Below are 16,594 nucleotides of genomic sequence, written 5' to 3' on the forward strand. Positions count from 1 at the left end.
GACATTCAGATGGTAGAGTCAGAATTTGGTGTAAACAGAATGAGAACATGGATCCATCATGCCTTGTTACCACTGTGCAGGCTGGTGGTGGTGGTGTAATGGTGTGGGGGATGTTTTCTTGGCACACTTTAGGCCCCTTAGTGCCAATTGGGCATCGTTTAAATGCCACGGCCTACCTGAGCATTGTTTCTGACCATGTCCATCCCTTTATGACCACCATGTACCCATCCTCTGATGGCTACTTCCAGCAGGATAATGCACCATGTCACACAGCTCGAATCATTTCAAATTGGTTTCTTGAACATGACAATGAGTTCACTGTACTAAAATGGCCCCCACAGTCACCAGATCTCAACCCAATAGAGCATCTTTGGGATGTGGTGGAACGGGAGCTTCGTGCCCTGGATGTGCATCCCACAAATCTCCATCAACTGCAAGATGCTATCCTATAAATATGGGCCAACATTTCTAAAGAATGCTTTCAGCACCTTGTTGAATCAATGCCACGTAGAATTAAGGCAGTTCTGAAGGCGAAAGGGGGTCAAACACAGTATTAGTATGGTGTTCCTAATAATCCTTTAGGTGAGTGTATACTGGGTTGTTTTAACCCAAATTTGGGTCAAATATGGACAAATCTAGCAAATGGGTTAATTTTTTTTAACCCAACTGTTGAGTTTGTCCATATTTCACCCAAATTTGGGTTGAAACAACCCAGCATTTTTAGAGTGTAATGATAGTGGTGAGACCCTATAAGCTTCATGCCACACATTAGCGTTTGTAGTTATTCTTTGTGGGCGTGTAATTTAGGGGAGATTGCATTGACTACATTCTAATACTGACATAGAAAAACCTAATTCTGTTAATATAAAATTGCCACAGAATTTTAATATTACTTTTATTGATTTGTAATTCACAGACAACTGACAGCGAGTCATGAACAGATTAAAGCACACAAACCAACATCAAACCAAAATCAACATGTTGAATTACAGACATGTTATAACATATTGCTGAAATAAAAAGTGTAAAATCTTACATATTAAGATAAAGTAAGCCCCCTATTTAGAAAACTTGAGAACAAAGGGTCCAAAGCAGGGATAACAACAAATCAAACTGCTCTCATAATTTGCAAGATTATCATAATGGTACATATGAATGAAAAATCCTAAACGGGCGTTTCCTTAATCTGTGCCATGCGATATTCCTTCACAGCCTTCTTTGTATTCAGGTCTGGCTTTAAGTGTGCTATCTGTAGTACATCTTCCGTCAGTGGATCAGTACTTCCATGCCTGAAATAATAATGCAAAATGTCAAATAAAACCATCCATTTTCCCCCCACACAATAATCCAAAGAGGTAGTACTTTGATATAATATGTTTCTAATATATATCTGTCCAACTGAAAATATCAGTTATATCTAGTAAATTCATCAATTTAAATCCTGGAAGAAAAAAATATTCCAGAATAATCTAAGCTTACTGCTTCAGATGATCCTCAATAGCACTGCGCTCATACACCATTCCATCTGTAGTTTTCACTGGATCAACAAACAACTTGTGTGACAGAGGACAAGTCAAAGTAGGAGGAGTGACATTTTTCTGCAACTCTGGACCTACATATTTCTAGAAAAGAAAGAAAAAAAATATTAAGAATATACTTACTCTTTATGTAAAAAAAATAAATTGATAGTACTGTAAAAATCAAGCACATGTGTGTCTGTATATGCACTGTTTGCTGTTTTTAAATTAATTATGAGTTAGTAGTTACTGCACTGTAAAGCATATGAGCAATACGTTATGACAATGTGTTTTTACATTGCTTCAAAGTTAAGTAATTTTCTACTTTGTTATACAAGATTCAACTTTTTTTAAAATCAGTTTAATTTAATTTAAAATGACTTAAACATCCAAGTTGATTGTACTTAAAAATTAAAGGTAGTGTAGTACACTGTAAAAAATATTTTCATGCTTTGTTATCACAACATTTTATCTTTTGTCAAATCAACTTAGATAATTAATTTGGTTCACATAACACAATATTTTGAGTTTCTATTTATTAAATCAATCTCCTTTGTTGTATTAACTCAATTTTTTTTATTTTAATGACCTCACAATTTTAAGGCAACCAGGTTAACTTAACTTTTTACATTAAACCAACAATACTTTTATACAGTGCAGGAAGGAGGCGTTTGTAAACTTCCATGGAATTGCGGTTTTGAAATTACCTTTTCCAAGTCATCCAAGGAGGAATTGGCATACATCTTTGTACTTTTCTTGGCTTCTTCCACATATTTGTGTTTGTTGGACTGGAATTCTTCTGCCAAAATGCTTAACAAATAGCATAATGTTTACATAATGACTACTGTATGAAAAATCTAAAGAGCTACAACTTTAATCCTGTTATAGGCTATATGTTCTGTTTACCTGTCAAGAGGATCATCTGGTTCAGGAGCGATCAAGAGCCCAAATATCGCATCCAGGATCTCTCTCATTGTAATGTGGGCCGAGTAATTTCGATCAAATATGTTGTGACAGATTCTTCCCACATTGTTCACATTGCAATGGTAAACCTTTGTACAAAAGAAGTTAAGGGAAAATGCCACTAATTTATGTTCATTTATGGTTATGCATGATTGATAATTCTCATTTTGAGGAGATTAAACTGGGTGGATGTCTATGTCATCTATCTATAACTGCTGAAAGAAGACTCAAAATCAATCTATTAGTTCACCAGATCTAGTATGGATGAACCACATGTGAGGACAGCAGTGGGAAAAAGGATACAGGGGTGACGAACCTCATAAGAGGTGGTTTCACAGGGTATTCAGGACCAAACTCACAATACAGCTCAAAGACTCCCTCTTCATACGGGGTATCAGACGGACCTTTCATGAGGATCTTCCAGAAGGCTGAAGAACAAAACCTGTATTATTTAACAGCACACTAGCTCATATTGCAGGTACATGAATACAAGTATTTGGTTGCCTGTATGGATATTGTCTTTTTGTTTGACACACTGAAACTAAATTGCTTTGTTAATAACAAACCATGTTTATTAATGATATTGGTTATCTTTACACAGCGTTTGAGTGCATGCACACATATTTTTTTATTAGTCCCTCTAGAAAAAGTCTATATATATTGATACAGTAAGGAAAAAATAGTCACTGGTTTAGTATGTGTTAGTGAAGTCATATCTTTATTAGTTTTGAGACCAGTGTGCCATTATTATTTTATTTATCCGTTTTCTCAGTAGTGTAGTGCAATGTGTAACAGATAACCTGCAGTAAACCGATTATTACAGCGAGTAAGAATAATCTGATTCTAGTTAGTCAGTCAAGCTGATATATCAGAATACATGATGAACTATGTGAATTCACAAATACAAATGACTTATTTTTATAATTATTAGTCAGTTATTTAATTCATGGAAGCCATTATTATAAGTGAATTCATTATTAATATTAACCATCAATTTCTTACCCAAATCTGCCTCGGAGGGCAGCACTGTGCAGAACGGATGAGGGTCACAGTGGAGATTCTTGAGCTCTTCCAAGATCCTCTTGTCCTTCTCCAAAAAGAAGCCCGTCTTGGACTCCACGATCCTCTTTTTCAAAGCACTGCAGTAAGTTTTGCATAGATGGTGAGAGACACTTAAATTTTCAATATTATTTAAACAATATTATTTTTACCTCATGATGAACATTGCAATCCCATTAAGTTTATCTGACCCAGTGTTAAGAAATCCAATCACTAAATTACAGTAGGCAATTAAGTTTACTGTTTAGGATCTGAACAGCCTTACATTTTTAATTAAAAGAAAACATTCAGACAAAACATCAAACGCTTTTATGCAAGTAATGTATGTTTAGTGTCTTCAATGTTGAATGGACATTTTCTTTAGAAATAAGTTCAAATGGATTTTTTTTTAAACAAATTTTTAGTTTATAACTGATAAAACAATGTCCTTGTACATTAACGCTAAATTCTCCAAAACATACTAAAATTACTGTGAAATTCTATACATGCTTTAAGCTCAAGCAAATTTTAATTCAATGTTAGCTCTTACTTCTTTGTCAGTGTCACTTTGTTGTGTATCTGTGGAGGTAATTTAACCTCTGGTTGGACATCATAACCACAGGTCCCGAAAATGTTGAGGTCATCCTGTCAAATACATCAATAAAAACAATCATGGACAAAGCTTAAAACTGTACTTTTTTTGCATCATGTTTTCAGTCTATTGTCATTCTTTTCACACATTTTAGCAAACTACATGAACATCTATATGACTAAAATATAATCTATATGACTGATATATAAATATACCACTTTGTTAATTGATGATGCATCAAAGCATTTCTTTTCCTTCCTCAGCTCCATTGACAAGACAGTTTCCATCTCAAAGAGTTGCAAGGCTGCTTTACTCGTTTCAGGCTTAAAACAGCAGCCACCTCAAAACAAAACATTTAGCAGTAATAATTAGACAATGAAAATAATATTAAGCAGTTTATAAAAGTATATAAAAGCCTAGTGATCTATATATATTATATATACATATATATATATATACATATATATATAAGTTTTGTTTTATAAGTTACCTGTAACATTGCTGATGCCATGTAACTCAGTGTTATCTACTGCACCGATCAGCACAGCATCAACAACGATTTTTGAATCCATCAACCTTTTTGCAGTCGCAACCGGCATACACATCGATCTGTATTTTGTAAGAATATTATGTAACTTCAAATATTATACTCGATAAATACATGAGAATGCTCTTCAAACTGCATCTTATATAATTATTCTGTATGCAATATTAAGCAACATTTCACTGAATAAGTAGCACACACAGGAACTGCAATGCGTTTCGATTGAAACCTTCCCTCATGAGATTTTCCATATGGCTATAGTAAGATGATTGGTGACACTCAAGAATACATCATTAATTAATAACTACACATGAACTAATAAGTGACACACTATTTACACTAACTAGCAACAAGATAGTTCACTATCAAATTCATACCTTCCAGAGGACTACTATATAAGTTAATAATTAATGTGAATAATGCATAATATATCATTTTTATCAATTTTAAAGTGAAGGAGGGAGGTGGAGCGGAGGCGGGATGGAGGGCCAGGCCCGTGTGGTGGAAGGAATGAAGATTGAGCTAGATCAAGGAGCCAGTGAGGAGCAGGCGAGACTGGGGACCTCCACACTGAAGCTCTGGCAGGGCTGGAGCCGACACCGGACGTGTGGCCCAAAAATACATAATGGATATTGCCATCACAGCGAGGATAGACAAAAGAGACATTACCTCTGGCCACATGACTAAGAAGCTCTGAGGCAGGCAGATTTGGGAGCGTGGGTCTTGGGATGCAGGCTGCCTCTGCTGATTATCAGGGGTGTGTCCGCTAAACTGGAGGCCAATTTCACATGCCAAAAAAACGCCTTAGTTGCTTCAGACATGCAGTTTGTGAGGGCCGGAAACTCTGGCATGACATCCATGGTGTTTGGAGACTCTGGCTTGGCCGGTCATGATTAAATCCTCTTCCACCTACAGTGAAGGGGGATCCACAAAACTGCAGGACAAAGTCAATAAACTGTGCCAGGGTCCAGCTAGGGTCTTCCCATGGCAAATTTAGGCTAATGTCCTGATCTAGACCGCTCCAGAAACAGTCCTTTAGTAAAGAATTGTTATCAGGCACGAGGTGGCTATAAAAAAGGATTTTCAATACAATGGCCATCTTGAAAAACTAACAGAGTTTGCTCCATGCGTCCCAGATAATGCCTGAATGAGTTCAACTTGTGGTCTGGTTTTGCTGCTGGATCCATCTTTTGGCGAGTCGTTCTGGTACGATGATTGCAAGGACGAGGTTAGGAGAAGCGAGGATTTACTTGCAGCAACAGTTTATTAAAAATAGGTCACAAAAACTAAATTTGAATCTATAGGTAGAAAGTAGAAATACCTCTTAAAAGCAACAACCGCACATGTTCACTTTTTACCGTTTAGAGAGTTATGCGTTTCACGTTAAGAACACTGATCCAAGAATTTGGTAATATTTGAGTCATTACTGGTGGGTGACCACGGCCCTCGCTTTAGAATTAATTATACATTATTCACATTAATTACGAACCTGTATATGAAGTACCACATTCATCTGAGTGGGATTACTTTCTAATTTATCTTCTTTCTTGTTAGTTAATAGTAGTTACTAAAGTGTTAATAGTGTGTTACTCATTTGTTCCTGTGTTATTCATTAATGATGGAACAGTATCTAAAGTGTTACCAGATGATTAAGTATACATCTTTTGTAACATAAAACTGATTATCTAAGAGTTCCTGAAAACGCACCCGCAATCGTTTCCATCTGTCAGGCATAAAATGCGACAGCGGCAATCTGGAAATCTCTGTCTGATTTGGTTCAGTTCTTTGCATCCACGATTTAAGGCATCATACAATAAAGTGGCTCCAGATGGCTGAAGTCCATGAACATGCTCCTAAAAACAAGGAAATTATGTATTAAATATAATTAACTTCTTTTTTAAAAATCTTTTCAAACCTAGTCAGCTGTCTAAACAGTTACACTTTCATAAGTACATTTATTTTTAAAATGAATAAAAAATCAATAAAAAAAAATAAAAAAAAAATCAATATTTTCCTGGTTATTGTAATGCTATAATTTGTTTGATTTTTTTACAAAATGCTTCAGTTGTTATTACATATGGGACCCTTATGTTGACCCTTTCAAAATATATGATAATAATATTAATAAATAATTAAACTAAAATCTAAAACCACTTTACCTTGAAGGTTTCCACTGTTTCTGTGAATGTATGAAGAGTTTTCACTATAGAGTCAAACTTCACAAGGCAGATAACTTGCTCAAAATTATAAGCCATGCATCGGTTGGCAAAGCAATCAAATATTTCTTTGACGGCTTCAATTCTCGTCATTTTGCAGTCTTTGTCAAAACACTCCTCACCCATGGAGGAACTTGAATCAAGAAGTACCTTTAAAACAATGAAATGCCACACAGATTACATTATTTCACGACTTATTTTTGACATATTTATGTACAATAGTGAACATACCACAACAGCTTCTTTAGGAGTCTTAGTGACTTTGAAGGTTAGATCGTCTCTGACATCTCTCAGTCTAGGGAGACATAAACCAGTCACATGGATATTTGTAAAGCTTATATAACAATATTAACATTTATGCACATCAGCACAGTACTTCTACAGTGGATTACAATTGGTAGATTATGCATTGTTCAATACTATTGTTCCAAACCATATAATAATATCAAAGGTTTACAGATTTTTGTTTTACCTTGTTAAAATGATTGAATGTATTAATAACATTACAATGTATTAATAACATTACAATATAATAATAATCCATGTCTTAATCATTATAAGTATTTGTTATAAGTGTTTGTTACACAGCTCTTTGGAATACTTGATTCTGATTGGAAGCTGCTGTATTTAGAATTATTTTATTAATACAAAATTACCTGTTAACAAATATGCCCCAACAAGATTACAATAAAAATTTGCCCGGTCATTATTATAATTATTAAAATGATATTTAAAATGCTAATTCTGTCATAATTTACTCTCGTTGTTCTTAAATTGTGTGACTTTTTTATACTTACAAAAAATAAGATGTATATATAAAAATGGTAACGAAACCATTTTTGTGACCATTGATTTCCATTGTATGGACAAAGAAATTCTCAAATTTTGGGGTGAGCCTATCGCTCGATTGACTAAAATGATGAATAAAGAATAATACTTACTTATTAGCCAGTTCATCTACGTTCACTCTGATGTGTTCTCCAGAAAGAGGGTCGAAAACAACAACGTTTTGTTGAGCCCCTTTATCTTTATAGCTGTACATGCCATATTTTTCTGTAACAATAAAACATTAGTTAATACCCCTGCTGAGTAATATTAGTAGTTACCATTACCAGTGGAATATTATCAGTTCTTCTAACACTTCTAATGATATACGTTATATACGTTGTACATTATACATTAGTAAACAGTGTGTGACATCAGTTACCATGACTGAGGAGGATCAAGCGTGGTGGGTCTACTCCAAACTCCTTGAGTTGTAGTGGTGGAGTAACAACCAAATAAGAATACCATTCCACTTCCTTGTTCATTTCGGCAAATGTTTCCTCTGGATTGACGTTAAAACTAAAAGAGCACATTGTCATCAGGATTAGGATTAGGGATAATAATTATTTATTTTGCTGAAAAAGAAACTCAAATTCAGTAATAAAAAGGTAAGATAATGTTGACATGATAGATAATGTGGTCTTGTTTTATTTAGAGTATGTTCAAAAATGAACCAATAAATTCAATGGAGATATGCAAAAACTGCATTCATTGTTCAAAAAGAACATTCATTCAAGTCTAAAAGGAAAACACCATCCATCAATTTCCAAACTGCTTGTCCTAGGTAAGGTTGAAGGGATGCTGGAGAAAGCCTGTCCCAGGGTCTCAGTGGGATAGAGCTGGTAAGTCCCGCCCATCCGTAAAACCCCAAGTGGACCTCTAGGTTGAAAAATCGTCAATGCAAGTGAATGGGAGAAAATAATTATTTTCTGGTCCCGTTTGAATTGTGCCATGAATGTGAACATATGTTGTCTGTGAATTTTTTATATAAAAGTTTCCATGTTACGAGTTTGACAGTATATGGTATGATTCTTCGGCTAGCAGTTGTGGAAAAGACATAAGGAGAAAGACTACATGTCGCCTATGTGACGTCACCCCATAAAGTTGACTTACCCGTGGTTTTCGCCAACCTCAACGATTTTGTCCTCTCCCTGAAAGGAGGCGGTGAAGTGCACCAAAGACACAGTCATGTTTAGCGGGATCCGTGAGCTAGTGTCCATGTGCGAGTGGTGTTGACGTTTCAAACGCGTCGAGAGTTGTAGTCCACAAAGTGCTCTCACACAAAGTCTAACCGTATCAAACTTCTACCCACTAAATTGTAGCATTCTTCACATGAAAAATTATATTAAAAATTCACAGACAACATATGTTCACATTCATGGCACAATTCAAACGGGACCAGAAAATAATTATTTTCTCCCATTCACTTGCATTGACGATTTTTCAACCTAGAGGTCCAGTGGGGTTAGCGGAAGGGGCGGAAGGACTTACCAGCTCTATAGGCTCCAGCATCCCAATTTAGTGCAGAAGTGTCCAATCCTCCTCCTTGAGGGCCACAATCCTGCAGAGTTCAACTCCAGGCCTAATTAAACACACCTGAACCTGGTAATCAAGGTCTTCAAGATCACTAGAAACTTTATGGGACATGTTGGAGCTAAACTCTGACCATCCAGGAATGGACACCCCTGATTTAGGCATAGACAGTAAAAGAAGTGGACAGAGCCATCTCATTGAAACTCAATAGAGACAAGTGAAGCCCGTTTTTAGCGATTTTTTAGCACTTCCGTCCCTGACGCGCAGACTCAGACCGACTCAAACTAAGCTTGATGACGTGAGCAACCTGTCTGACAGATGTAAATCTTCTGGTAGCTGTGCGTGCAAACTGCCAACGTTAATCTTGCAGAGACGGCGAGCTTGAGCAAACAGTTCTTTGGCGTGAGTGAGCAGGAGTAAGTATTCTGATTCATTATTTTGTATAGTATTTATTTTAAAATATAACGACAGGGCTTTCCCCTCGACGTCCCCGCGATTGCCGGCGAGCTTCTCCTCCTGTCTGTACGGTAATCTCTCTACTGTGCGACAGAGAGTCGAGTGGTTATGACGCAATCGTTAGCCTATTTTTATAAAAACTGTTCCTACAGGGCCATAATGTAACATAGAAGGTAATGGAGCCCATTATACATTGTTGTGTTTCTTTAGAAATAAATAATGGACAAATGGAGTCTTTAAACGCATCAGATGTAAAGTTATTCGCTGTCAAAGTGACGCCAAAATGAATGGGAGTCAATGGGAATGCTAACGCAAGTGAAGTTCTGCTACAAGATGGCAGCACGCGGCCGGCTTCAACTTCCGGTCGACTTCCTTCCCGCTTGGATTTAGGCTGCTTTCACACTGGGCTTGTTTACTGCGGTCCAAGCCAGAGCGCGATTGTTCCCGGCGCCCCCCGCAGCGTTGGTATGGTTTCACACTCAACTTGATTCTATCGAACCCTGGTGCGTTTGCATGCATCTTATGTCATGGCAAACGTGCACGGTGCATGATATAAAACAGAACGCGGGTCAATATATTGTGTATTTTATTAGTTTGGTGCTATTATGTGCAGCTGAGGGAACAACAAGGGTTTACTGTGTGTCGCATAAGGTAGCCTTCTGCTGCTTGCAAACTGACTCTTTTGAGGAGACAGTGGATTTCCATTAATTTGTTGCACTGATTTCAGGGGCTGTGTGCGAATACACTTGCTGGCTCACTCTTGCTCGTATCCAAGGTAAAGCATCAACACTATCATCCCTTACATGCGTTTTATTTAACTAAATACACAGTAATCAGCTGAAACGCATGCGCATGTTACTTTACTTCCTGAACAAGTGCGCACCCGAGTCCGTGTTGCTTTCACATTCATGCGAACCGTGCCCCGCTCCGAAGTAAACTGTGTGAAAGCAAGGTTAGTGTCTCAAGTTCAACTAACCTGCATGTCTTTTTGTGGGGAAAACCTGTGGTTGTAGCATCTGGGTGTGCATGTGCATATGCATATGGTTTCGGGTGGATTGGGGCCTGGATTCATTAAGATGACATTCGTTTTTAAGTCAAGTCAAGTCATCTTCATTTATATAGCGCTTTTATAATGTAGATTGTTTCAAAGCAGCTTTACAGAGATAAACGTATAATTTAAGGTAACAGAGATTGTTTTGGCTTTATAGCGGTTCTTTAATAAAGTTATTTTCCAGCTAAAGTTAGTTTTGATTGATTCGCTTCCGTCGCAACGATCATTTGTTATTAAATTAGGGGCTGCCAAGACGACACCATTCTCTCAACACAGACTTTAAACGGGAGACCTGTGATAAACGCTGATGGCGGTCACATGCGCATTAAGAACGGGTTCTATAGTTATGTGCGTTTGAATATATGTGTGCAGGTTTGTAATTCCCTACAAACCAAGCCTAAACAAACAAAGTACTGGTCTTTCCTTATGAATTTTGATACAGAATTTTTTTTTATTTTGTCACTTCGGGGTAGATACGCGAAACAAATTCTCCTGACGACGCTTTATCTGTAGAGTGGTAAAGGGATCCTCCATAGGGAGAGACTAGTTGGCACTTCGGCACTGCGTTGACATCGGGTCCAGGCGAAGGACCTTCATCAGATCTTTTTTTTTTATTTTTTTACTGCCATTACGGCTCAAAGCTGGATCAGTTTACCAATAAGTAGGGGTTGCACGACTACTGATTTCTGCTAGTCGATTTCTTATCAAAACAATACTCGAGTTACTCGACTACTCGTGGTTCATGCTACTGTAAATGAAAAGACATGAAATAGCAAGATCTTATCATTAAACATTTATTAATTCAAAGCCTAATGCAACAATTACATAAGTAAACTCTCAAAACATTATAATTATGACATTTCATTTTTAAATTTTCATGTAACAGTCTAAAGCCAAATAAATAGCCGTTCTTGCCTTTCATTTCAGACGTCTGCTTCTAGGGGCCGTTCACATATTGCGTCTTTTTCGCGCTGAAGTTCGTTATTTCAAATGTAGGCGCGCGGCGAGCGCGCTCATAATGGAAGCAACGAGGTGCGCTAGTTTTTCCAGGCGTGCCGATGTCGCGGCGAGATGAAAACATCTAAACTTTTCAGAATGCCTCAAGCGCACCGCAAGGTCATGTGACAAAAAACAATCAGCTTCGGCCTTTCCGTAACATCATCAAAAGCTCGGCCGAACAGCTGATCGTAGCTGTACAGGGCGGGTTTTTCCCTTCTCATCTCCAGAAATATATCTAGTAGTAACGCTAATGCAAGGGCTAGAAATCAATTAATCCTTTGCTGATACTTCTTCGTCGTCATCATGGAGGGCGCAGTTCATGGTTGCATAGCAACGACAGACGCCATGGGAGCACAAGCGCTTGTAGGAGACAGCGGCACGCAATATTTGAATGGGGTCTTGCAGAGTTGGCCAATTACAATATTTTTGTCATCCTTGATGAAATACTTCCACACATCTGACGTGGGGTGTCTGTTGGTGACGTTCGCCTTTTTTAATTAATTTATGGTTAATGGACGCTCGAGTAGTTGATTGTTTCCGTCGATCTATCAACTACTCGACTAGTCTATGCAAGCCCTACCAATAAGTCTAATCAACTTGCCTGCATTAAATCAGTATTGCCACACAGATTAAAATTTAGTGATGAAAAGTATTCATTGACTATAAATTGCAATGTGCAGTCGGTTAGTTCTAGTTAGGGCCTGAGCACCGATGGTGTGAGGACACGATTGGAATTGCTCTATTGTCAATAGTTTTTTTGTCATTTTAAACCCCCAGTGTTAAACTAACAATGCTCAGTGTTTATATGAGTCCACACACACTCACCAGTGTTAGAAGTAACACTGAAGCAGCGTTGAAGTTAATGAAATAATTAAGTGATTAATTGAGTGATTATTGAGCATTATTGGAGACACCTGATGATAACAAGCAGAATCACTGAAGGAGAAAATCTCAAATTTTAAGTTTCAAATTTAAATGTAATTTTTCAGTGTTTGCTTTAGCTGGGCTCTTGACCCTTACATTTCTAACTTTAGATTTTGTTTGGCTGCTGTAACTGAGTTATAACTGCCAGATGAAAACTTATACGTTCCTGCTCGCTCAGCGCTCACGGCGCCCGCGCCTGCGCCCGCTCGCGATCTATGTCAAAATTAAAAGTAATGACATTGGCAACGTCGCTGTCTGTATCTGACAGGACAGTTAACAATGTAAGCTAACTTACCTCAGGCTTGCTTTCCGAAGTGCGGTTCTTTGTTCGGCAGTGTTGTCCGGTTGTCAGACTTGCGGTGTAAAAGACTTTGAAAACAATTCTGCCCTACTCTGACTCGGATTGGCTATTTAGGAATAATGATTGTTTTTTTAAAGCTGCGAAGTTTATGGTAACTATAGAGATACAGCGGGTAAATGCTGGCCACGACCGCGAATTACAGTGGATCGCTATTGGCAAGTTTATAGAGCTTATAAATGGCTATTTATAAAAGGTGCTTAGCGGGCAACTCACAGGCTCCCCGCGGGATCTCACTGTCGTAGAGTGTGTCATTCTCGTTTTGTACTTTTTTTATTTTTATTTTTTTTACAACGGAAATCATTGTATAATGCTACCTGTTGTTCATGTTTTTAGGTTGTTGTTTTATGAATGGCATAGTGTGTTTGTTGGGTAAAAGCCTATTCTGGAAGAATGAGTTGTTTTAGACATGAATAAAGTGTTTTGGTAGTTTTAGTGTATTTTGACTGTGAAATGAACTGCTGTGCCGAGCAGAAAGTTGGTTAGAAGAAATTTGTGAAGAGTTTTGAAAAAGTGACCCCAGTATTGAGAAACGTGTCCCAGCAATTGTAAAAAGAAATGGTAAAAAAAATTATTCAGCAGTGAAAGTGTGTGATACCTGGAATCAGGTGTAGTACCATCACAGTCAATCCAAAGGGGGAAGGAGTCAATGAACGGCGGGAGACTGAGCAGAATCTTTTCAACATCAGTGGCTTTTTTGATTGAAGTCTCTTTAAGGTTCAGTTCAGTGCAGTTTGGAATAATTCCTCCCTCTAAAAAGATAAAAATAAAACAGATAATAATACAGTATTGTCATAGGATAGACAGAGTTTACAGAGTGGGGAATATTTTCCTCCTTCTGAAGTGTCCTATATTAACCCCCTGAAGCTGTGTGGAGTACTTTTATGATGGATACACTTTTTTGGCCTTCAAAATCTTGTCCCCCATTCACTCAGCCAGGATATTTTTAATATAACTCTGATTGTGTTTGGCTGAAAGAAGAAAGTCATATACACTTAGGATGACTTGAGGGTGAGTAAATCATGGAGTAATTTAAATTTCTGGGTGAACAATCCCTTTAACATACACTCTTAAAATTGAAGGTTTTTCAATGGTTCTTTACAGCACCTTTGATTCTGCCAATAGCCTTGTCAAGAATCAATTATCATTGTATAGGGTTCTTGAGTGAGCTAAATGGCTCTTTGGAGGTTAAAGAAGTTCTTGGTGTTTCATTACATGTTCTTCAGATTAGAATATTGGTTCCTCAAGGCATTGTCCTTTAAGTTAAAGCAGGGTTTCTCAACTCTGGCCCAGTTGTGGGGAACCATTGACTTCCATATTTTTGAAAGAAAAAAAAAGATATACTATGAAAGTCCATTAACTGTTTGGTTACCAACATTCTTCAAAATATCTTTTTTTGTGTTCAGCAGAAGAAACTCATACAGGTTTGGACCAACTTCAGAGTGAGTAAATTATGACAATTTTCATTATTTGCTGAACTATCACATAACTTCAAGAATAGCCTGCTTGTCTGGTTTTCAATTGACCCTTTAATGCCGTTTATAGGAATTTACTTTTTTTTTTCTTACCTTAACTTCTTATTGGTAAATTAATCAATGCACTCTTCATGAATTAAATATGTGGACTGTAAATTGTGATTTAATAAAAGGCTTTTAATAATTTTGGCTAGCTGACCCCCACCTGCTGTTAGCATTCCATTGACTCCCATTCATTTTGGCGTCACTTTGACAGCGAATAACTTTACATCTGAGGCGTTTAAAGACTCCATTTGTCCATTATTTATTTCTAAAGAAACACGAAAATGTATAAAGGCTCCATTACCTTGTAGCTTATGTTATGGCCCCGTAGAAGCAATTTTTGTAAAAATAGGCTAACGATTGCGTCATAACCACGTGACTCTCTGTCGCACAGTAGAGAAATTACCGTATGGACAGGAGGAGAAGCTCGCCGGCAATCGGGGACATGGAGGCAAAATGACAGAATAATTAATCAGAATACTTGGCAAAAGTTGCTCCTGCTCCAAGATCATGGACAGCTCCTACTCACACTCTCCGTCTCTGCAAGTTTCGGAAGGGAATGATTCAGATTTCTCTTGGCACAGCTACTAGAAGACAGACGGGTTGCTCACGTCACATCTACGTCGTCAAGCTCAGTTTGAGTCTGCGCAGTACGCTTGACCCCCAGGAAGCGAGTGCTTCTAACTGACTTCACTTGTCTCCGTTGAAACATATGAGGTCGCTGTGTCCAGTTTATATACTGTCTATGGTTCTTGACCCTTGAATTTTTAACTTGAGTTTTTTTCCCATGCTATAATGATATCTGATACATGTTTGTTTTGGAAAAGAGTGCAAAAAGTCTAAGAGAAACTCTGATCAGATGATGTCGTACACTTACTGGTGATGATATTGTCATCATTTAGGCTATTAGCCTGATTCACTGACATCACTGAGTATAATAAGAGTTAAAAAACATGGTTTACAGTAGCCTTTTACAGTATTACAGTAGTATTTTGACCTTTTTCATTATACAGAAAATGTTTAGAATGTTTTTTATTAGGCACAGAGACATCAAGAATCATATGAATCTCAACTATGGTGGCAATCAACAAAGATTTTTTTGTCGTTCAGAGTTTCTGTTTATCAGAATTTATTTTTTTTGTCACCATTGTTGAGATTCATACACTGATTCTGAGTGAATCTACATGATCCTGCCAAAAGATTTTCTGCATAACGACTTCATAAAATCTGCTTAGTATCACAGCACTGTGGTAATTTCTGCAATAAAACTTAGTTTCAAATCATCATGCAAACCTCTATTAATTCTCTATAAGAACTTTAGAGAAAGTTATTCGCATTATTCAAGAGATTCGCATTTTACAGTGAATGTGTTTGTTAGGGATAATTCAGGAAATACTTGTAAAACAACAGTGTTTTTTTGTATAAAAAGTTTAATGAAAATGTCTGTAAAATATTTTTTTGCACTTATTTAAATTAGGATATTTGAACTTGAATTTTATAGCTTTGGTTAAGCAGCCATAGCTGACAATCATTGGCCTTTTCTTTTTTTTTTTTTTACAGTGTTGGTAGTAAGTGGTTCCTTGTGGCACTGCTGTGAATAACCATTTCTGGGATCTCTAAAATAACACTAAATACATGGTTCTCTAAATGTTCTTTGGGGTGCTTAAAGGGATGGTTCAGAGTAAAATCCTCGAGCCAAACACCCCCCAATAAGCCTTTTTCCCTTGGTCGAACATTATTAAAGTTAGAGTTTATTTAGAAATATCAGCCAAATGGCTTAGTGCAGGCGCTATTGGCTCCAAATCTGTATCTCGTTAATTACCCCACTAATAATGTCAGGGCTGCCAACTCACGCATTCACCGTGAGACTTTTCACACGCTCTCACGCCACACAATTGACGAAAAGATGATCAATTGTGGTCATGGTGTAAAAGACCCTAGGTTGATTTTACTCTGAACCTCAAGGGTTCTCCTATGGCATCCAGCAAAAAAAAAAAAAAAAAAAAAAAAAAAACTTTTGTACTTGGAACCTTTATTTTTAACAGTGTATATTAACCTGCC

At 37.2% G+C, this 16,594-nt stretch overlaps 1 protein-coding gene across 1 annotated transcript in view; it reads right to left on the reverse strand.

Annotated features, from left to right (window-relative positions):
* Positions 1–868: 868 nt before the first annotated feature.
* Positions 869–16,594, reverse strand: part of LOC307164226 (uncharacterized protein) — a 34,562-nt gene continuing 18,836 nt past the window's right edge. Inside the window, exons 11-25 of the mRNA XM_079880763.1 lie at positions 13,615–13,768; positions 8,078–8,214; positions 7,812–7,923; positions 7,102–7,165; positions 6,814–7,020; positions 6,362–6,507; positions 4,601–4,719; positions 4,326–4,450; positions 4,069–4,163; positions 3,483–3,619; positions 2,784–2,908; positions 2,424–2,569; positions 2,225–2,327; positions 1,480–1,622; positions 869–1,289 (exon numbers count right to left, since the gene is read on the reverse strand). Coding sequence (XP_079736889.1) covers positions 1,166–1,289; positions 1,480–1,622; positions 2,225–2,327; positions 2,424–2,569; positions 2,784–2,908; positions 3,483–3,619; positions 4,069–4,163; positions 4,326–4,450; positions 4,601–4,719; positions 6,362–6,507; positions 6,814–7,020; positions 7,102–7,165; positions 7,812–7,923; positions 8,078–8,214; positions 13,615–13,768 — 1,937 coding nt within the window. The 3' untranslated portion in view covers positions 869–1,165. The remainder of the gene's footprint in view (positions 1,290–1,479; positions 1,623–2,224; positions 2,328–2,423; positions 2,570–2,783; positions 2,909–3,482; positions 3,620–4,068; positions 4,164–4,325; positions 4,451–4,600; positions 4,720–6,361; positions 6,508–6,813; positions 7,021–7,101; positions 7,166–7,811; positions 7,924–8,077; positions 8,215–13,614; positions 13,769–16,594) is intronic.

Source organism: Squalius cephalus (genome assembly GCF_949319135.1).
Source record: "Squalius cephalus genome assembly, chromosome: 1".
Classification (NCBI taxonomy): Eukaryota; Metazoa; Chordata; class Actinopteri; order Cypriniformes; family Leuciscidae; genus Squalius; species Squalius cephalus.